This window comes from Carassius auratus, unplaced genomic scaffold, assembly GCF_003368295.1.
Source record: "Carassius auratus strain Wakin unplaced genomic scaffold, ASM336829v1 scaf_tig00041165, whole genome shotgun sequence".
NCBI lineage: Eukaryota > Metazoa > Chordata > Actinopteri > Cypriniformes > Cyprinidae > Carassius > Carassius auratus.
In genome coordinates, this window is record NW_020526634.1 from 13549 (window position 1) to 37855 (window position 24307).

Below are 24307 nucleotides of genomic sequence, written 5' to 3' on the forward strand. Positions count from 1 at the left end.
GGTGTTCTGCGCATGCGCAGTGTGAAACACAGGACGCTATAACACAGTGATCCTCAAATCTGGCTCGCGAGATCCACTTTCCTGCGAAGTTTAGCTCTAACCCTAATCAAACACGCATGAGTTTCCTAATCAGTGTCTTTAGGATCATTAGTAAATCACAGGCAGGTGTGTTTAATTGGAGTCTGCGCTAAACTCTGCATTAAACTCGCGAGCCAGATTTGAGGATCACTGCTATAACAGGAAGAAGAAGCTCCAGCGTATCAACGACCAAAGTCGTCTCTGTTTATCGAGCTTGGCATGAATGTATTTGAGAGTAAATGGGGTAAAACCTTAAGCTTCTTCGGTGTTTTCGTCGCGGCGCTCGCCGCTGTTTTTTACTATCTTGAGAATTCAGAGATCAACGACACTTTCCTAACCTGAATAATTTGTCACACTGCGCATGCGTGAAATGCGTTAAAAAATTTGATGTAACTAACGACAAACAACTAATTAACGCCGTTAACGCGCTATATTTGACAGCCCTAATATATATATATATATATATATATAAATATTAAAGTTATTTGGAGGTGGGTGCTTTATAGAGACCAGAAGAAATCTGAGGGTTTGGCAGAGCTCGGGATATTGGTGCTGCAATAATGTAAATAATTAATAGTGTTATATCAAAAGTGTTTTTTGAACAATTAAACGAGTCCCGGCACATTGAACAAGTTGCATCAACTTTTAGAAAGGATTATATTTCTCATAGTTTTTTATTATAAGTCGTATCTTGACATTTTTCTGATGCTACTTAAAGCAGTCAAAGTCCACTTATAAAGTAGTAATAATAATAATAATATTAATAATAATAATATATTTTCTCTCAAACAGCCATAAGATCAGAAAACTGATCAGTTGAATGTCCAATATGGCACCTTTGCTTTCAACAAATTTTATTGTAATTTCAGTTTATTTTGATGGTACCCTTTAAAGAGCTGATAAGTAACTGTGCAACTACATATCAATTAGCGGTCATTAGAGTATTAGTATATCTGCTACTGATCATAGTATGTCTTCTACTGATCTGATCAACAATCTGTTTCACAGAAAGATTAAAGGTAGAAAGATCTCAAAACCGTACTAACCATAATAATAAAATCATCATGAATTACTGAAAAAAATATTATATGCAGCCATCAATAACCAGTTTTTCTAAATTATTAAAGTCAATACAGTGTTAGCGTATAGCCATAACCATTGTTTATAAATGAGTTTACTTGTAATGAGGATGCTTTTTTTTTTTTCATTTTATAGGTTCATCAATTCTTTCAAAAAGAAAATGGGAGGACTCTGAGGTAAAAGCAGTTGAAAAACATAAGATGAAGTTCATAAAGACCTGCAGAGTTCCTGGTAAGACTGTGAGAGATGCATTAAAGCAGAGTCAGAAACCTTAAAGGAACGAACATGGACTGGTGTGAAAAACTATGTGCGGAACAGGATCACAACTTTTAGATTTTAGAAGCTACATTGCATTTTACTGTAAAGTGAAGAACATCCTGAGGATAATGTTAAAAGCATTAACACCATTTACACCATATCAAACTTTAATAACTTCTGTAAGGGTCCGTTAAAGCTGCGGTAGGTAACTTTTGACACTCTAGCGGTTCCCTGAAGCAATCTAAAATAGTCCGAATATAAACACTTATTATAGGTGCACCCTAGTGATTCAGGACAAGCTAAAAACACTGTTTGGAAAATGGATTCATGGTGTACTCGCTTATTATATAAATTTTTCTACATTTTGAACACAAACAAAGTTACGGACCGCAGCTCTGATTGGTTGTTTCGTAACGGGAGCGATGGGTTTCTGCAAATGGCAATAGGACCACTGGGAGGAGCCAGAGGAGCTTGATTTTCTCATATTCTACTGTCAGGACATAATGACAGGTTTAACAAATATGTAAAAATTATATTTTTACAAAAGTTACCTACTGCAGCTTTAACCCAATTTGAACACTTTCCACATCATGCTCATCATTTGAAAGATGTATAAAGAGGGAGAATTTGTTTGGGGACAGAAGGAAACAAAATGTTCATAAAGTAAACTAGACAGGAGAAGAGAGCAGAGTAAACGTAACACTGAAGTGATAGATTATGAGAAAGGATGAAGAGTCTAGAAAACACTGCGCTGACAAACTTTTTATTGTTTTTATTGTTCAGTTCATTTTAGCATGTTGGCTATTTCAGATGTGCACTTTCACAAAGTGTGAAATCACAACCGTTTAATGTAGTCAGAAGATCACATGGATAAGCAGAAGTAAAGGGATGAAAGAGGGAGGAGTGTAGGTAAAGAGGTGTGTTTGAGTTTAACTATAGTAGCCTTCTAGCTGTGTTTCTGCATGCAGATCAGTACAGTGAACACCAAAGTGAGTACGTATAACTGAATGCATCAGAACACAATAGAACACACTTCATGGTTAATGTTGAGAGTCAGTGAGAATGAAGTGTTGTCATGAAGGCCTGCACAGCTGGTTTGAGGGCAGCATCAGCGTCTGATCTGAGTAGTTGATCTGTTCTTGCTTTTGCTGTAGTTTGATGGCACATGTGATCACAAGACGGCTGCAACTCCAATCAAAGTCAAAGTCCAATCAAAATGATCTAAAAGCATTTGTTAGGAGGCAGTTGGTCTGCCCAGCATGATACAGGTGGTGGTCATTTAATTAGAATATCATCAAAAAGTTGATTTATTTCAATAATTCCATTTAAAAAGTGAAACTTGTATATTATATTCATTCATTACCCACAGACTGATATATTTCAGATGTTTATTTCTTTTAATTTTGATGATTATAATTGAAAACTAAGGAAAATCCCAAATTCAGTATCTCAGAAAATTAGAATATAACTTAAGACCAATACAAAGAAAGGATTTTTTGAATTCTTGGCCAACTGAAAAGTATGAAGATGAAAAGTATGAGCATGTACAGCACTCAATACTTAGTTGTGGCTCCTTTTGCCTGAATTACTGCAGCAATGTGGCGTGGCATGGAGTCGATCAGTCTGTGGCACTGCTCAGGTGTTATGAGAGCCCAGGTTGCTGATAGTGGCCTTCAGCTCTTCTGCATTGTTGGGTCTGGCATATCGCATCTTCCTCTTCACAAAACCCCACAGATTTTCTATGAGGTTAAGGTCAGGCGAGTTTGCTGGCCAATTAAGAACCGGGATACCATGGTCCTTAAACCAGGTACTGGTAGCTTTGGCACTGTGTGCAGGTGCCAAGTCCTGTTGGAAAATGAAATCTGCATCTCCATAAAGTTGGTCAGCAGCAGAAAGCAGGAAGTGCTCTAAAATTTCCTGGTATACGGCTGTGTTGACCTTGGACCTCAGAAAACACAGTGGACCAACACCAGCAGATGACATGGCACCCCAAACCATCACTGACTGTGGAAACTTTACACTTGACCTCAAGCAACGTGCATTGTGTGCCTCTCCTCTCTTCCTCCAAACTCTGGGACCCTGATTTCCAAAGGAAATACAAAATGTACTTTCATCAGAGCACATGACTTTGGACCACTCAGCAGCAGTCCAGTCCTTTTTGAAGTGAAACGCTTCTGACGCTGCCTGTTGTTCAAGAGTGGCTTGACACAAGGAATGCGACAGCTGAAACCCATGTCTTGCATACGTCTGTGCGTAGTGGTTCTTGAAGCACTGACTCCAGCTGCAGTCCACTCTTTGTGAATCTCCCCCACATTTTTGAATGGGTTTTTTTTCAAAATCCTCTTCAGGGTGCAGTTATCCCTATTGCTTGTACACTTTTTTTTTCTACCACATTGTCACGAGTGGGGCGGGGCGGAGAGCCGTGGCAACGGGACGAGCCCAGTGGAGTGATTGAGAAATGAGCGACACCTGCTCGACCCACCGGTCTCGAGTCCCACGGAGAAGATGGAAGGATATAAAACAGGAGCGACGATAATTATGTAATTATGAAAAACATATAATTATATAATTATAATATAATATAATATATATAATTATGAAAAACAGTAAACAAGTTTCACCCAAATTTAATTTTTCTTTTAATGTATGCATTTAAACACATTTTATTTTTGGTAAATAAAGGGGATTTGCTATTAAAATCAAAACACGGAAATAAATATTTTGTGATTTATTTCTTTGAAAAATAAAGTTTTATTAATTTTTTCAACAGTATTAGCAGTATCACATACATTTTACTAAATAATAGTAATATTTAGTAGCACAATGCCTTTATGTAAAAAATGAACTTTTAATGAATTTATTTGTCATTTTTACTGAACTTAAGACTGGTGGTGATGCTTAAGATATTTTTGATCATTGAGGGTTTCTGTAAAAAAAATAGTAATAGATCATATGAATTATTATTAAAAGATAATACTGCTACTAATTCTACTACCATACTAACAATATACAATGCACTATGGATTGATGAGCTGCTTGGTTCATGAATGTTAATCACGTTGTCTGCATTCGGTCAAACTTATTTGCTGAAATCAAAACAGGGACGGTACTATTCAGCGCCAGCCAATGAAATTGCCATTTGCGCATTAGCTCCGCCCACTACTGGAAAAACCGGCATATCATCTTCTTGTTCGAAAAATATTAATAATTCTAAATGTACTTCATTATTTTGACGGGAGAAGACAACAAAGAATAGAGATCGCTAACACATGTGACCAAGTGGGCGGCAACGTCATCAGAACGCAAAGAATTATGGTTATGTTTGGCCAGTTAACATGGTCTGGCATAGGAGGCTAGTGTTCTGGCATGAAAATAATGAAAAATTAGCGTGAAAAACAGAATATAATCCTACAAAATGCAGCGGGCTAATGAAAACATTGTCAGACCATACCGCCTAAAACTAAATCCTAATGCAAAGATGAGATATGACGCGAAAATAAAGAGAATCAAAGGACTCGTTCCTTACGAGCAGAGCGACTGGTCAAGGTAACACCCTCCAGCCCAAAAGAAGGGCATGTGAAATAGGGATGGGCATTTTGGGAAATTTCTCATTTCGATCATCGATAGGTTTAAAAAACGATTAATCGGGGGTGGGGCTTAATGCGGGGGGGCGGGACATGGCCATAATGTATATAATGAAAAAATCTAAAGATTTTTATGAAAATGAAAAAATAAAAATCTGACATAAAAATCTATGAAAACATGAACACATGATTAGGACAGGTTAGATTATGATTATGATCAAGCAATGTTATTAATAAAGGAGCAAGAAATATCTGCCTGAGGGGAAGAGTGTACCAATAAACGGAAGCTAATTCTATCTATGACACATCCTATGATAAATCAGATAACTGAGATACATATCAGACGTAACATTACAACTTGTATCAGCACAATAGGATGCTAAGTTATGCGTTAGACCGAGAGAGAGAGAGAAAGAAAGAGAGAGAGCGCGTGCGAGCTCCCTTTGATGCATTTTCTTGACAGCGCGCTGAAAGATGGGCAAGGACAGATTTTACTATAGATTCCTATAAAGTTCTCATTATAAATGTATGGCAGATTTGTGCTATATTATCAATCTTCGTTATTAAGTGTAATAGGTGTAATTGAGTTTTATTTTCCATAAACCACCTGCACGTTTTCGAAGCCATATGAATTGCATTATGCCCACAAATATGATGGGGAAAAAAACCTTGGCTGCATTATTATAACATCAATAATAAAATAATAACTATAATAATAGAAAAATAAAACATCGGGCATTGCTTATATGAGCATGAAACGAATCGCTGATAGGCAGCGATTTCAGCATAATTGTTCATGTTAATTAATCAGACGTAGACTAGCTCTTGTAACTTTTATCTGAAAAAAATTGGCCGATGCAGATGTGAACTTTACCGAAAGTGTAACTCCGATTGCGCTTTACAATCACGAAAGTACAATAAATTCACATTAGTGTCACTATCGGTATTTTTTATGTATTCTAATATTTAATTAATATTTTGTATTCAGTTTGCACATTCTGATCAACCAAAATATTATTTAACAGCATGGAAATCACTGATTATTGCTAAATAATTGAATAAGATTTAAAATATAGATAAAAACTGACAAACAAATAATTTTGATTTCGTCATCTCTAAGAATATAATTAGGCTACAAATATATCCAGTGCATTTTTATTGTATAAAGACCATTTCATTATTTGTCTGTGATTTAAAAATTAACACACAAAGATATATAGGCTATATATATATATATATATATATATATATATATATATATATATATATATATATATATATATATATATACATATATATATATTTTTGCTACTTTATTCAAGTGCATTTTTTTTTTATAAAACATTGTCTTCCAGTATAACTTTAGCAGCATATTTTGATCCAGCGGTGAAACGTAGTTTTTAAAAGATAAAGAAAACAGTTCACCAAGTTTAACCAACTATTATAAGGTATAAAACTGAGGCCAAATAGCCTAGATATTTTAACTATGGCTAAAGCTCAAAACTGAAATAATAATATTATTTAAAAAACTGCTCGAACAGATTTTGCAGGAACAGCCAGGTACTGGACAAGTAAACCTGCTTTGTCCCCGAAACTAATGCAGCAAATCTTTCACCACCATTTCAGCGAATAGCTTTGTTGTCTTCTCGGTTCTGCCTGCATTGCATTTAGGTCTTAAGGCAAGTGATTCAATGCTTGTCTGAGTTGCCGCACTTTTATCGCCAGATATTTTATGTACACATTTTAGATGATAGCGCATTGTATTTGTTGTAGATTTGTGTGACAGCTTGGAACTGCACAGCTTACCCTGAACTGTATTTTCATCAAAGGGAAACCAGCCATCACTATGTGACTTTGAGGCCATGATTATCTGTCTTCTTACGTCTTTTAAGGTATCAAGTGGGAAGCTAACCAATCAGAGATCAGGGCGCCGCCCAACGTGCTGCCATAACCAATCAAAAAAAAATAAAAAATAATTTAAAAGAGAAGAGCTAAGAGAGATTCTAAAGAGCTTGATAATCAGAAACTGTCTTATACAGTGGTTCCATTTAGAATGCGTGGGACTCAGCAGCGCACCAGCCAGAGAAGAGTCATGTCCCAGCAAGCACAGAACGTTCCCCTAACGTTCCAGTATGGTTCCCGGACATAAAAGATGGTCATTCACAATGTTTTAGTCTTGCCTTACAATTTTCCTTGAAGGCCCCCAACATTGCGATCAGGTCTTAGCAAATTACTAGTCATTTTAAGAGTTTAATCAGGGGCATGTACCATGAAGCCGGCTTAGCTGGCTAGCCAGGTAAGTTTCAGTTTAGTTTGCACCAATCCTGTACCATGAAAGTGGCTTGGCTAGCTACGTTTGCCATACAGAGATCGCTAACTGAAATTGGACCAATCAGATGCGAGGAGATGAGAGAAGTGACACACGTCTGACAAAACAAGTCACTTTGTTCATATGTCATCATGGTACAGGCCCCTGCTCTGTTACCACTTTTATTTTCAAACAGAATTTACAAGTATAAGTTAAAAACATATCACCTCACAAAGGTTTATCCTCATGCACAGAATCACAATGTGCTTAATCGATATTTATTTGCAGATAGTTCTTGACAATTTTAAAGTGCTAAATCCTTCACATGATTAACTGTAACATAAGTGGAATCAATTATAAGACTACATACAATTATATTATGTAAATGCATTTCTAGAATGAAATTATATGGGATACTTTTTTGCAGATACTTTTTTTTTTTTTCTCAGAAGATGCCCACAAGCCCGGTATGATCAATAGTTGAAGGAAGTTATAACGTGAGTTCTCCAACACAATAGTGATGCTTTTAGGACAGATTTAGGTTGTAATTAAGTTTTAAAATAAAAAAAGTTTAAAAGTCAGCACTTAACTGTTAGACAGACAAGCAATACACACAATTTATGCTGTACATGAAATGATAATACAATTAAATTCCATTTAATTTCTGTTCTTGTCGTGAAATATATACATATATCCGAGACACACGTCCGAGACACACACACAAAATGTGTAAATCCATAAGCACAGAAATTATTTGGAGGTGTTTGTTTGAACCATTCTGAACCTTTTGCCCATCTCTATGTACGTCACTAGGAACACTTTGCATAATAATCTCCGCCTACCGTCTTGGGAGAAACTAAATCTGACCAGCCCCCCCCCCCCCCCCACACACACACAGACGCTCTGGTTGGTGTGATAGCATCATGTCGAGGAGACAGTGTGTTTTTATTTGTAAAGGCAAGTTTGTTTTATTTTCACTGCCAAAGAATGAAGATCAGAAGAACCAATGGCTAAAATTCATTTTTACCACAATACCAGAGCAGTACAACAAATCCCTTTTGTTGTGTTCACAACATTTCACTGATGACTGCTTTTCTAATCTCGGTGAGTACAAGGCGGGATTTTCAAAGCGTTTGGCCATAAAAGAGGGTTCATTACCAACTTTATTTAGACCAACGAGCATCTCCGAATCACAACGCAAAGTATGATTATGAAGTTATGTGTTTGTTTTCTCCCGAGCGTCTTATCAGTATGTGTGCTGTCTGCAGCCTTCGTCTGTGCTGATCTTCATTTACAAACACGTCATTAAAATGAAGTGTAACTCCATGAATACTCAACGAAGAGACATGAGAGAGATATCTATAGAAAGCTTGACATGTCTACTTTGAAACTAAACAAGTGCTGCCGAAAACAGATATTCTGATATAAAGTAATCCATATGAAAACAACGCGATGTCTGTTTTTCATGTCTCCCTTCGTGACCACGCCCCCGCGCTGAACGCGCTATTCAGATTCAAACTGAAGCGCGCGGCTTGAATACACCCACACAGAAGAAAAAGCAGCAGTTTGCTTCGCGATGAGAGGAATAAGACATAATTCACCCCAAACAGATGCTAACGCGTAGTTTACTGTGGAGCTGTGTGCGGAACAACCAATCAAACCTGACTATGTTAGTTGACCAATCAGAACACAGTATGCTACCGAAAGGTGGGGTTTAAGGAAACTGAATCTTTTGAACAGCTTTGCGCAAGCTGTTTGGGGATATCTGAGAATTGAGGTAATTTTAAAATGATATTTTGACAAAATGACAATGTTTTTTAACCTTGGATGGATTTAAACCTAATGTACAGGACTTATAAACAGTGATAGGAAGCATAGAATTTTATTCTTACTGGCTCTTTAACTAAATGAACTGATTCAAATGTAAATTTAGGTTAATTAGTATTATCACTTCTTTTATTCAGTTACTTTCCATCACAGTCAATTTATATAACTAACTCAAACAAATACTGTCATGAGTCCGGACCCGGTGGTCCTCCCTCTCACCACCAGAGGGCACCACTTCCTTTCTCCCGGACTCATCACCTTCACCCACTCACATATTCACTCTGTACACCTGTTGCATCCACTCACTCTGTACACCTGTGCACATACTCACTCACACAGCTGTTCCCTATTTGTTCACAAGTATATAGTTCAGTCTCACCCACCACTCTGCTGGCTATATTGTAATGTCTATGTGGATTACCTGTGTTTCTCGTGCTCGTGTTCCCTGTGATTCGTTTTGGTTTTGTTTTTGCCGTGTTGGCCTTTGAGTTCTTGTTACAATAAAGTGTCTCTTCCCTGCACTTGGACCCAGATCTTGTTCTTTCCACGGCGTCGTCTCTACCGCGCCTCGACAAATACTAACGTTTTAATAAATGCACACAGAAGGACACAAGGAAGATGGACTTACTTAGGGGTGGATAACTTTATGCACCACTGAGGCTTCAAGTGTATAAAGCAACTGACCGCGTGCATCAGACCTGCCTAGTTGTTTCAAAACAACAACATAATTAGTTTCACTAAGGTTGTAGGTAACACTTTATTTCAATAGTTCACTTTAGACATTCTACTAACAGTACTGTAATTAACTTTGCAACTACATGTCAACTAGCAGTCATTAGAGTATTAGTAGACTGTCTGCTTAATATCTTCCAACACTTAATTTTTATGGGTCCACAACATACTGACTATCATAAACTTTGCAAGTACATGTCAACTTATTCTACTAACCCTAAACCTACCCTATCTATTCTCGGAGTAAGACGACATGTAGTTGCAAATTATTGAGTAGTTGACATGTAGTTACAAAGTTACTTATAGAAAGTAGAAAGTCTAAAGTGGACTATCAAAATAAAGTGTAACCAGGTTACACTTTTCTTAAAGCATTTATTATTAAGGGACACTGACAGGTGAAAGGTTACTGACCTTTGCTACTTCACTTGTTTAGTAAATTTTCAGTCTGGATTTTGTGAAGCCATTGAAGAGAATGATGGTTTCCCAAAGCACATCTCACTAGAAATAGAGTTATACATTCAAATAATAAACCATTTTTTTCATGAACTACTCTTCAGGTAAAATGAAGGCAAGCTCCTTTAATTGCACAACAGGTCAAACATGAGTTTCTGGGTGCCTTTGCACTTCTAAATTCTTGATTTTATCTTTTAAAATAATTGATGATGTTATTGATGACTTTAAAGTGACAGCATTCACACAATGTCAACAATAACTTGACCCAGTTCACTGTTTATTTTAAATAAATGCACAACCAAAATTTACTGAACCATCAGCTTCAACAACAAACAATATATTTACACAGCTAATAAACATATATATTTTTTTACAAATATATTCTTGTTATTATTCTGTCTCCCAATGTTTTCTATGTCTAAAAATATCCTTTATACGCTGATAGCTCAAGACCACTAGAACTTGGAATCGACGCTTACCTCTCAACCATCAACAGTGATTGCGCAGCTAACGTTAGCTGGCTCATCTTCATCCACTGCCTGCTCGCTTGCTTATCGCCACCTATAGGGTTGTTCAATTATATTTAACAAAGTGGGACTTTCAAACCTGTAAGAAAAAGAAAGCGGAAAAAAAGTATATTACTTATATTTTTGGTAACGACATTGCTTTGAATAAAGTATAGTAAAACACAAACACTCCAGTATTAGAAAACCCCACTTTTTTTTTACGTTTAATGACAAGGTAACGCGGTGTGTCATTATATAAATGTACATATATATTTTTTATTAATTAAGATTTTTCTCCCCTCAATATTTAAGTTATTAATCGCCTGCCAAGCCTGCGAAACTGGGCAGAGGGGCTATATAAGCTGGGGTCTGTGCCCACCGCCCGGCATACAACCTGCCTAACGTACCCTTTGAGTGACATCACAGCAACTGCTTTTTCCTGAGGTGAATTACTTTTTACTTAACCAATTTCTTTAAATTAACATACTTTTTAAAAGTATGGTCCGACAACAAATTAAATTAAATGTAAAACTATGAAGGAAGTAATGTAATGTAATTATAATAAGTAACGTTAATTATAATCACAAACGGTCTGAGGGAACAGTTTGTTTTTCTCCATTAAAATAAAAGCCGTTTTTTTCATTCATTAAACGCATTAAATGGACTTTTTTCTCCAGTAAATGTTGTTGTTGTTATTTGTTGATACCACATCGCACACAAACAACGATTTTCCGTCTCTTTGCGAAAAGAAACAACAAAACATCCACTCACCACACAAAAAATGAGCACTGCACAGAGAGTTTGCTGTTGGTGTCCAGTCTGCCCTCTTGATTGCGTATTTGTACGTCCTGAGGTAACCTGTAAAATAATATTTTGGGGTCTCCTTTTTTGTTGTTGCACCCGTCATTGCACAACGTCATTGCTAATGGAGCCAATACGCTCCGTTTGAGAGACTCTCTTTTGTTATCTGTCATGATAACGTTCAATGAAAAGAGATAAATCATACAACTATGCTTCATAATATATTTAATTCATATGGAAAATATTGGGTTTTCACAGGTTTGACTGCGAGCGCGTGAGCTCCCTCTCTCACACACACACAGGCACCGAGAGAGAGACTCCTAAACCTTCGATAATGAAATAATCACCTCTCATTTTGTTCAACTATAACAATAATACTAATAATAGTTATTAGTAGTAGTAGTAGTAGTAGTAGTATAGTGGTTGTATTATTCTAAATGTTTCTTAATGTGGATTATGTTTTCATCAGAGCCTTTGAGAAACTTTGAGAATTTATACCATGCTAATAATTTATTCTCTTCTCTCTTTATTTTCTCAGTGTCGATTTCCATCTGATTGTTGTAAGTCAACCTACATCTCTGATTTGCCAGATTCATCATAGCATGCTAGTTGATCAATATATCAATTAAAGCAACCTAATGTGGCAAGTTATAATCTTAATGAAGACATTAAAAAGATACTACTTTAAATAAATAAATGAATAGAATGGAATCCTGCACCTCTGATTTGCCAGTTTTATCATAACATATCAATTAATCAATAATCACTGATGGAACTGAAAACATTCGAATATGAACAGACATATTTTACTCATATTTGGTCCTTTCTCCCTTTTCCTCTTTTGTTTGTCAACAGCAGCTACATACACCCCAAAGGCTCTTTTAAGAGCCACACCACGAGAGCATCTTTGGCTTTGTGAGTATATATTTTGACTGACTATCAGATACCTCTCAGTATTTTGGTTTAGATCAATCAAAAGCAACATCATGCAGCATGTTGGTAATGTCTAAATGAAGTCATTAAATACACAATTCTTTTATTATTGTTATTATTAATTAATTAATAGAATGGAATTCTGCATCTCTGATTTGCCAGTTTCATCATATTATTGAATTAATAATCACTGTTGGAACTGAAAACATTTGAATTTGTACAGACATCTCACTCATATTTAGTCTTTTCTCCTTTGATATTCATGATAGCATAATTTGCAGCATTCATACAACATTTGTAATGTTGAGTACTTTAATGTTTATGAGTAATATATTATTATTTCTTTTTTCATGTAATAGTTTTTGCATCATCTTCCACTGTCTCCCCACCTCCTTCACATTTTTGTCTTGCCACATTCAGGGTAAGTAATATTCTTTATCTTCATGTTAAGGTGCTCTCAGTAATGTTGGTTTATATAAACATGCATTCATATATTTATGAAAACTGTTATGTTTATAGTAGTGGTGGGCCGTTATCGGTGGTAACGTGCTGCGTTAACGTGAGACTTTTATCGGGCGATTAAAAAAAAATATCGCCGTTAATCTATTCTCAAAGTTGGTTTAGGAGCTGGGTCTATACTAAGCAAGATATGATGACTTTCACCTTGATATTTTATATAACCGACTGGCTGAGGCCAGCCTAAAAAGATGCTCAGGACAGTTGACGGACCACTGCTGCGCATTGTCACGAAAGCTTATCTTTTACACGTGTTTTTACGCCTTACCGCTTGTCGATTTAAACATTAAAGCATCCAAACACAAGATGCGGAAAAGCTGAACGGAGTAGCTGGTTACTGCGCACGCGGAGAGAGAGCCGCGTATCACGGACAGCGACAGTGTGTACTGCACCTGAACGAACAAATACAAATCGCAGTTAGAACAAACAAAAAGATGTGAAAGAGCCAAATTCAGTACTCGCGGTGTTCTGGTGTTCAGGGCTCACGCAAAGAAAGGGGTCTCAAAACACTTGAACATCGAATTTGCTTATTTTTGCTCTTGTGCCGACAAATACATACAAAATATGTCAAAATATCCACCTGGGAAATTATGCTAGAAAAAACTGTCAGTTATTTCTTAAGTGAAAGTAAACAGTTGAGGAAAAAAATGGGATGTAATGTACAAAACTGTAATAATGTGAGATGTTGAAGGTGTCTGAATAAATGTAGGTTTGATTGTATATTTCATTTTTACATTGAAGACTATCCAGTGCTATTTTACATTCACACATATTCTGAATGCCTTCGGCAGAATTCGAATGAGCCATTTTAATCTAGATTATTTTAAAGATCACAGTGAGATTAATCTAGATTAAAAAAATGTATCTATGCCCACCACTAGTTTATAGACAATTTCAACGGTCATTTGTAGATTTAAGGAAGTGACGTGTTTTGGTTTTCATGTTAAGTTATATTTAAAGGATCCTGTAATTCCAATCATCGTTTATTTTCAGTTTATGGGAATACCTTAACTGTTACCTTTTCAATAGACTTAAAAGGTATGCGCTTGTTTTGATAAACCTGAGATTTAAAAATGGCACCACCGGAAATGCTTCAGGGCCAGACATGCGCAGTAGCATTCCAACGAGTTTATTTTTTAAGTTCTTGAAATGGTCTATATATTAAATATATTTTCAAAATATATATACTGTATTTTTGTGTATTTATATATACACATAATAAACAGTACTACACACACACACACACATATTTTATATATATATATATATATATATATATATATATATATATATATATATATATATATATATATATATATATATATATATATGGATTTCTTAATAGCAACAATCGGATTCATGATATTGTTGATATTATTATTATTGATATTAGAAATTAACATTTCTAACAGTAGCAATACAATTCTTGATATCAAGTTTAAACATTTGCACTAGTAATAACGTGATAACTGATATAAGTAAGAATTGTATTTCTGATATGGGAAATTGAAATTTCAACTAGTAAGAAATAAATTTTTCATGTAAAAAACTGAAGACTAGCTGCTAATAGATATAATGAAGTATTGCAAAATATGCCAGTACCACATTTTCAACAAGTCCAATAATTTGGAGATCACTGCATGAAAGGTGTACTGGAGAGGAGCCATCAGTTCATCCAGTAACACATCAAGAAAGAATTCATGAAGAAAATTACACTGAAGACATCTGTGACATAAGTGTTAATGAAAGTGTAGAAATTGGGGTCAGTGGGGAGAGCTGCAGTTCAGGACCTGACATTGTGGCCGATGTGTCCAGTGAGGAAAACTGCAATTCAGAAACTGAGGATGAAAACAAAGTGGCCCAAACTTCACTCTCAACATTTTTACAAGAATGGGCAACAAAACACCTCATCAAGCATAATGCCCTAGATGATCTCCTGAAAGGACTTAAAAAAAATGGACATCCAGAGCTTCCATCAACAGGAAGGACATTGCTGAAAACTCCAAGACTCATTAAATCAGTGGCAAAATCAGGAATGGAGTGTGTCCATTTTAATTTAAGAGAGAGCCTTCTTGAGCAGCTGCAGCGCTATCCAAGAGAGATTACAGAAGGAGTTAGAATATTGGAGCTATCATTTAATATAGATGGCCTGCCTATTTTTAAAAGCAGCAAAACCTATCTTTGGCCCATCCTCTGTGCCCTTCACCTGCCACCCATCAGTGTCTTTCCTGCCACACTGACACTGGGTCCCACCAAACCAACAAATTTGGATTTTACTGAAGAAGCCATAAAGGAAATTCAGGAACTTCTGGACAATGGTTTGGATGGAAAAGAAATAAAAATCAGATGTGTTGTGTGCGATGCACCCACAAGAGCCATGGTAAAAAAGATCAAACAGTATTCTGGGTACTATGGGTGTGATAAATGCACACAGAAGGGCACATGGGTGGTTGGACGCGTGACCTACCCAGAGGTTGATAATCTCACTTTACGAAGCAACGACACATTTCGCTCTGAAATGACTAGACGTCAAGAAAATGAGGACACTCCTGTGTCCCCCTTTTTGAGCCTCCCACTAGACATGGTACAACAATTCCCGATTGATTACATGCACCAAGCTTGCCTGGGAGTAATGGAAAATACTAATAACAGTGTGGGTTACAGGAGACTGGAAAGTGAGAATGTCTGCTGGGCAAATAAGCAATGTAACCCAAAGACTGCTGTCACTTCGAAAGGTCATTCCCAGCTGTTTTGCCAGGAAACCTAGAAATCTGGAAGACGTTGACCGGTGGAAGGCAACCGAACTGCCGCAGTTTGCGGTTTACACGGGAAAGATCGTGCTTAAAGGAATTCTGGCTGACCAGCTATATGATCACTTTGTGGTCTTCAGTGTTGCCTTGAGTCTTCTGCTTTGCCCTACACTTGCAGTGGAACACAATAACTACAGTAAAGAGCTGATGAAATACTTTGTTGGAAAAGCAGGAGAACTATATGGAGACCACTTCATGGTTTACAGTGTACATTCAATGGTGCGTTTACCAGATGAGGCAATGGCTCATGGCATTCTTGATGCTTGCAGTGCATTCCCTTTTGAAAACTATCTTGGGAAGCTGAAACAACTTGTAAGGTCAGGAAAGCAGCCACTTATTCAAGTGGTGAAACGGCTTGAGGAGATGTCAAAATCCCCATTGCCTGTGGAGGCCTCGGAGCCCAAATTCAAAAGGCCTAATAATGCTTTCATACTCGATGAAGGTAAATGCTGTGAGGCCATTGAAGAGAGAGAGTTGGATGATGGTTGCCAGATGCTGCTGTGCAAGCTTTTTGAGAAAACAGAACCACTTTTCAGAGATCCATGTGACTCAAGAATACTTGGATGCTTCAAAGTCCCATCAAGGCATGCTGTCATGAAGCTCATACCAAAACGGCAACTGACAAGAAAAGCTATAATGGTGGAAAAAAGAGAAGAGACCATCTTCTTAGCAATCCTGCATGTGCACAGATAATGCCCTAGTCAATCTCTCTCTCTCTCTCTTGCTGTCTCACTCACTCACTCACTCACATGTGCACACACACACGCACACACACGCACACACACGCACACACACACACACACACACACACACACACACACAGCCAATGCATTTATATTAAGATCTACTGTTAATTCCCCATTTAAGGACATTCAGAGAATCAAAGGAGAATAAACCGTGAAGGTCATTGAAATCAGTTATTATAAGCAATAAGTTATTGAATAAATATAATACACTGTGTAAATTATCTTATATTAAATTTTTCCTTTTGTATATTTTTTTATCTCAACAGATGGACACAAAATTTTTTTGCAGTTGTGGAATTTGCTGATGATAGTGCAGTTTAAATAATTCCAACGTCATAGTTGGAGGAAACCAAAGTGGTATTGTTTTATTTTCACATTCATTTACATTACACTAAATCAGTTCAAGAATGGTAAATCTAATGTTCTGTTACTGGACATTTATGAACACAAGGAAACTTGTAAAAAACTGCTCTCTGCCAGACAAAGCGAAGTGGAGGCGATGTCCATTAAAAAAAGTTTGGCTAAGAACAGGTAATGTAGTTTATACATTGTTTAAATGAATCTACTATTATACTATCTAACATTTTTCAATATTTAATATTTACCATATTTTTCTAGACTCTTACACTAAAGGTCTTCAGAAATGCCGGCGAGTAGTGGAGACCTCGAATGTTGAAACAGAAGACTGCTCCAAAGTGAACAAAAAGAGGGCACATAAAAAGCCATAAGGATTTGTGTCAGACATTGATTCTTCCTCAGATGGTAACTATTCAAATCACTTTAAAGAATTTAGTATATATCCACTGAAAACAAAAACAAACAAAACAAAAAAAGGCAGGAAGAGCCAAAGAAATTATAAATAACAATTTGTGAACTCTATTTTGAAGCATGTTTCCATTTCAGAAGATGGCAGAGTTTTCCCAAAGGAGAATACAGATGTGTCAAAACTTCATCCACCGAAATGTAAGTTGTCAACACATGAGTCAAGAGTCATTCTATAATTTGTGGTACATTTGGCATTTGACAATGTAAAGAAAAAAATTCTTTATTAAAAAACTTATTAAAAGACTTTTTTTTTTCACAAGCTCATACCTTATACTAGTGTGAGTGAGCGAGTGAGTGAGTGAGTGAGTGTGTGTGAGAGAGTGAGAGTGGGAGTAAGTGAGTTTGAGTGAGAGAGAGTTAGAGAGAGGGTGAAGGAGTAAGTGAGTGTGTGTGTGTGAGAGAGAGAGTGGGAGTGAGTAAGAGTGGGAGTGAGTGAGTGTGAGTGAGAGAAGTTGTGTGAGAGAGAGTTAGAGAGAGGGTGAGGGAGTAAGTGAGTGTGTGTGTGAGAGAGTGGGAGTGAGTGAGTGTGAGAGTGTCATGATCAGATCAGAGAGAGTCATGATCTGCATGAGCTCTTAGAATTTACCTTTTTTGCTATTTTGAGATGAGAGTTAGATGAAAAAATGTAAATATCTGAAAGAATATCAAATTCTGAACTGAACTTTCACTAAAGGAAATCAGAAAAAGTATATTTATTTGTTTTTAAAACCAAATATTCAGCACAGAGTTTCTAGCAGCACTGCAAGACAGGCCTACAGGAGAATCGGAGGGAAAACCAAAAACAGGACAATCCTTCCAGATGAACCTCAAAATTTCAGAGAGGGAGAAGCAGTGAGTACAGCTAACTGAACTGGACAATATTTATCCTCAACTTCAAGGATATACGGTTTAAAATTGACATTTTTTATAGTTTTTTATAAACCTCTGACATTCCTCAATGTATCAATTCAAATGAGCCAGAGAACAGTAACCAATCAGAGGAGCAGACGCAGTCACCCCACTGCCATTTGCAAATGAGCTCCCCACTCTGCACAGACTGTATGTTCATACAGTACCCCTCTGACATCACAACTGACTCTGCAAGGAAACACTATAAGCAGAAACTTCTCAAAGACAACCCAGAAACTCTGTATGTAGATTCATTTAAAACTGGAGACTAAAGCAACCTCATTTTCTTCACTGATCATCCCAGCGTCTGGCATAAAGCCATTATAAACCATTACCCGTCTGTAAAGAAGGAGGGCATCTGTAATGGCTGGAAAGTCAAAATTAGAGAACCATGTGACCCCGACAACACAGTGATAACTGTGAACTTGTATAAAAATGGCACAGTCATGGTACAGGGAAATCTAAAAACATTCCAGACTGACTACAGTGCAATAATGAAACGAGAAAAAGCCCTATTATCTGAGTATTTATCGTCTGAGCAGAATACACAGAGATGTAGTCCAGATCTCAAGCCCAGGCCTGCAGAGAGCCCTGCCCAGGACCCCTCATCCCCCCCGCTCACATCTATACATGTCCTCCAGGAGCACTTCACAAGGCTGGAGATGGAGCAGCTCAGGAGAAGACCATCACACCCAACTCCAGCTAAACTCAGACCACACCACACAGAGACTGACAGCCCTCACACAGCAAGTCAAACGATTACAGACAGAGAAGGACAGCTATCAGAAAGAGCTGGCCACTCTGAGACTCCAGCTACAGGACAGAGAGCATCTCACATCTCACATCTCAGGAGAGAGAGCAGCAGCACAGTGAGATCCAGGCCCTGAAAGAGCAGGTGAGAGAGCTGCTCCTGACCAGACAAGAACCAGAGCAGATCCACAGAGCTGAAACTCTGACCTCCAGCCCAGAGACACCAGACCCAGACCACTCACAATCACCACCGCGCCTCGGGCCCAGCGCCCCAGCACAACACCAGCAGCACCCATCTGACAACAGCCCACCACCCACCAGCACACAACAGACAGAAATAGCCCTGCTCATCGATTCAAATGGGAAATTCATTGACATAAAGAAACTTTTCCCCCGACACAGAGCTGTGAAACACTGGTGTCCCAACACAGACAAAGCCCTGGAGCTTCTGACAGATTCTGAGCTGGGCCGTCCCAGCCACATCATTATCCACACAGGGACCAATGACCTGATTGACCTGAATGACCTAATTGAACCGATCGTACTATATGGCAGTGAAGTCTGGGGTCCATCTATAAAATTTGATTTTTTAAAATGGGAAAAACATCCAATTGAAAATATGCATTTAGATTTCTGTAAAAGAATACTCAAAGCCCCACGCCGAGTCCTCTTCTTCAGCTGGTGCCGAGACTGACTTGGATCACACCGACAGAGATCAGCCGGCCTCAGGACTCACACACACTCTCAACCATTCAGCCCCACACAAATTATCAACTCAGAGAAAGACAAGTACATCACCCATTGGACAAACACCATTAAAAACCAACACAAACTAGAATGCTATTCTGCACTAAATCGAGAGTACACCATGGCACACTACCTGAGCACAGTGACTGATGTCCAACTCAGGAAAACATTGACGATGTACAGACTCAGTGAGCACAGTCTGGCCGTAGAGACGGGCCGGCGCAGACAAACCTGGCTCTCTCCTGACGAGAGACTCTGCTCCCACTGCATTCTGGGAGAGATCGAAACAGAGCTGCACTTCCTCACACAATGCCCCAAATACCAAACCATTAGAAACCACTATTATCCCAAAATAAACACATTATTTCCCTATTTTAATAACTGCACCCCAACCGAAAAATTCACCTTCATTCTCTGGGAAAAATCTGAATGTGCAAATACAGCGGCAAGATTTATAGCAGCCTGCCAACTCCTGAGACAGAGCCAAGACACAACATCCAGAGAATATACAGCTAACTCACACCAAACCAACCATCACACATGACTGTAGATAATGCTGAATCCAGTTATTAATTAAACAAATTAATAAATAATCTGTAAATAATACGTTACATAACTCTATTTTTATATGCATCCATGTGTTTTAATATTGTTCTTCTAATATTACTTGTTTACATGTTATTTTAATTGCTATATTGTTCTAAATTACACTGTTGTATATGTTCTCTTTTCATATGTATGCTTTAGCAATGCAAAATGTACTTTTGTCATGCCAATAAAGCTAACTGAATTGAATTCAGTGTGAGTGAGAGAGGTTATGTGAGAGAGAGTGAGGAAGTAAGTGAGTGTGAGAGAGAGAGAATGGGAGTGAGTAAGAGTGGGAGTAAGTGAGTGTGAGTGAGAGAGGTTGTGTGTGTGAGAGAGAGAGAGAGAGAGTGTGAGTGAGTAAGAGTGGGAGTAAGTGAGTGTGAGTGAGAGAGGTTGTGTGTGAGAGAGAGAGAGTGTGAGTGAGTAATAGTGGGAGTAAGTGAGTGTGAGTGAGAGAGGTTGTGTGTGAGAGAGAGAGAGAGAGTGTGAGTGAGTAAGAGTGGGAGTAAGTGAGTGTGAGTGAGAGAGGTTGTGTGTGAGAGAGAGAGAGTGTGAGTGAGTAATAGTGGGAGTAAGTGAGTGTGAGTGAGAGAGGTTGTGTGTGAGAGAGAGAGAGTGTGAGTGAGTAAGAGTGGGAGTAAGTGAGTGAGTGAGAGAGGTTGTGTGTGAGAGAGAGAGAGTGTGAGTGAGTAATAGTGGGAGTAAGTGAGTGTGAGTGAGAGAGGTTGTGTGTGAGAGAGAGAGAGAGTGTGAGTGAGTAAGAGTGGGAGTAAGTGAGTGTGAGTGAGAGAGGTTGTGTGAGAGAGAGAGAGAGTGTGAGTGAGTAATAGTGGGAGTAAGTGAGTGTGAGTGAGAGAGGTTGTGTGTGAGAGAGAGAGAGTGTGAGTGAGTAATAGTGGGAGTAAGTGAGTGAGAGAGGTTGTGTGTGAGAGAGAGAGAGAGTGTGAGTGAGTAAGAGTGGGAGTAAGTGAGTGTGAGTGAGAGAGGTTGTGTGTGAGAGAGAGAGAGTGTGAGTGAGTAATAGTGGGAGTAAGTGAGTGTGAGTGAGAGAGGTTGTGTGTGAGAGAGAGAGAGTGTGAGTGAGTAATAGTGGGAGTAAGTGAGTGTGAGTGAGAGAGGTTGTGTGTGAGAGAGAGAGAGTGTGAGTGAGTAATAGTGGGAGTAAGTGAGTGAGAGAGGTTGTGTGTGAGAGAGAGAGAGAGAGTGTGAGTGAGTAAGAGTGGGAGTAAGTGAGTGTGAGTGAGAGAGGTTGTGTGTGTGAGAGAGAGAGTGTGAGTGAGTAATAGTGGGAGTAAGTGAGTGTGAGTGAGAGAGAGAGAGATTGTGTGAGAGAGAGTGTGAGGGAGGGAGTGAGTGAGTGTGAGTGAGTGTTTCAAAAAGCATATTAGTGTTGTCAAAAGACCCATTACTTCAGTACCAAGTCGGTACTAAAAAAATGAAGATGTGACGGTACCAGGTTTCTTTAAGTACCGGTGGTACCGAGGTTCTGTTCAAACCCGGTTCTTGATGCATACATACACCGCTATGATTTCCGTGAAGCAGAAAAGCGGATGGAATCTAGTCATGAAAATGAGACTTAGATTTTAATATGGACGGTCAGGGAATTAGTCAAAGTTAGCATAAATTAATCAAATCAAATCTCCATATGGATGAGTATCTGTAAATGTTAAGCCGCAAAAGTTGGTTGAAATATGAATCCTGCATGTTTTTGCGCGTCTCTGTGTAAACTGTGAATGAATGGTTTGTTTACTACATAGACTGAGGCGCGCGACGCTTGCAGTAATTTCTGCTTCTGCCTTCTCATTGAGGACATAAATACATCAGCAAAATAATCAGTTATGTTCTGGGTCACTTCACAAGCATTTTACCGTTACATTTGAGTAAAACCAGTGTCGATTTAAAGGTATTCACAGCAACCAGTCAAAACAACCCTCTACATTCCGAGTAAATCACTCGCATATGTGACTAAATTTTACTCTAGGTGCCTAAGTGATGTCTATTGTAAGCCATTGGCTAATAAATTCTTATTTTACTCACTTGTGTGTTCAAGGCTATTATAAGATTACTATATATATATATATATATATATATATATATATATATATATATATATATATATATATATATATATATATATACTTGTGTAACAGAGCTCACTGTCAATTAATCCACTTTTGACATGGATTATTAACCAATGTCTCCATTTATCATCCATTCAATTTTGTATTTACAGATTAATCATTCTCCAATATACATCCTCTGGACAAGGGTTAGTATAATATAAAAGTATGCTTTTATGGACAAACACATCTTCCCAAATGAATGAATGAATGATCTCTCTCTCACACACACACACACACACACACACTCTCTATGCTGGCACGAAAGAAGGAATTTCCAGTTATCTTTCTCAACACTGTAAGAGTTTTTTATTATTATTATTATTATAACCTGCGACTCACTAATTAATGCTGAATCTATGGCCTGGTTTCACAGACAGGGCTTTGCCTAATCCAGGATTAGGTCATAGTTCTTTCATTGTCATTTTTATAAACATGCCTTAGAAAAGCATTACTGCTGTGCATCTTAAGACAAAACAAATGCACTGACATGTTTTAAGATCAGATCAGTTTCTTTCAGTTGAAATAGCTCAGATTTAAATTTTAGTCTAGGACTAGACTGAAGCCTTGTCTATGAAACCGGGGGTTAATGTGGCTTTTCATTTCCACTTTACTGCAGAGTTAAGCTCCAACTTTGATTTAAACTCAACTCCCTTTAATTATCAATTAATTTCAATAATTGAATTCTTAAATTAATCAACATTGATTAGCTTAATCAGGTGTGCTAGATTAGGGTTGGAGCTAAACTCTGAAGAAGAGTGGCCCTTGAAAGCCAGTTTTGAAATTGCCTATTCTGTTTATATTTATACAGCAGAGGAATTGCTGCAGGAGTCAAGCATATCACGGCCTCTTGAAGGTATTCTTCTAAAACTCTATTCTAAAATTCAAAATATTATATTCTGAAATTCAGAGTATTATATTTATTGTAATTATTAATAATTCTAGTTAGAGTGAAATTTTGTTTTATGCCGCAGTTGCTTCGCAGCTCCTCGTAGAAGAGCCCCAGTGTTCAGACTCTGCATCAAAGAGTAAAGTCAAGTTTTGATTTTTAACAATAGAGTAATACTACACATTCAAGGAGCATTATGCATTTTTGCTTCACAGGCTATCGCACAAAAGTCTTGCAAAGACTACAAGAAATTGTTGAGAACCAGCAAGACATCCTTGCCATGCAAAGGCAGTTACTGGCTGCAGTAGCTGTGACCATGACAGAGGAAGATGGGTTTTTTTCTGTAAAATGGGCCATGCCAAACAGTGGAGGATCTGCAGACCCTTGACAGGGATTTGGAAAATAAAGACAAAAGGGCCAAGATGGTAATACTTATGCAAGACACTCAAATCCGTTACCAAATCCGATTTTTTTGCACATGATAATAGTGTATTTACAACCTAGTGCAAATATTAGTGACCTTGATACAACATATAGGTTCCATTTACATACCAAGGGGGTAAAAATGTTTTTTATTTGAATCTAAAACTTTTTAAGAAGAGTAGGGTTGGTTATCGTTTGAATCTTATCGATTCCTAGTTTCGATTCCTATAAGATTAAAAAATCAAAATAAGTCAAGATATTTACATATACATTAAGACATTAAGATGTCAAACATGTATTCTGTCTTTTTACAAAGCATTCTGTTGCAGCTGAATAACATGAACAAAAATCATCAGCCTATAAAACACTGCAAGATGAATTTTGCCTGTGTGTTTTAAAAAGAAAATACCATAGCAAAAACAACTAGATTAATATAGGTTTCAAA

At 37.6% G+C, this 24307-nt stretch overlaps 1 protein-coding gene across 1 annotated transcript; it reads left to right on the top strand.

Moving 5' to 3' along the window:
* Positions 1 to 18975: 18975 nt before the first annotated feature.
* LOC113085048 (uncharacterized) lies at positions 18976 to 23858 on the top strand. Its single transcript, XM_026255063.1, has 4 exons — positions 18976 to 19214; positions 23270 to 23406; positions 23525 to 23578; positions 23655 to 23858. The coding sequence occupies exons 1-4, from the start codon at positions 18976 to 18978 to the stop codon at positions 23825 to 23827; spliced, it is 603 nt and encodes a 200-aa protein (XP_026110848.1). The 3' UTR covers positions 23828 to 23858.
* Positions 23859 to 24307: the final 449 nt, after the last annotated feature.

What these genes read in the sequence shown, in the direction of transcription:
- LOC113085048 (XM_026255063.1), top strand. Translation starts at nt 18,976, where the DNA reads ATGTCCTCCAGGAGCACTTCACAAGGCTGGAGATGGAGCAGCTCAGGA. An exon ending in CATATCACGGCCTCTTGAAG is followed by an intron (nt 23,407 to 23,524) that starts GTATTCTTCTAA and finishes TTTATGCCGCAG; the next exon opens with TTGCTTCGCAGCTCCTCGTA. An exon ending in TTCAGACTCTGCATCAAAGA is followed by an intron (nt 23,579 to 23,654) that starts GTAAAGTCAAGT and finishes TTTGCTTCACAG; the next exon opens with GCTATCGCACAAAAGTCTTG.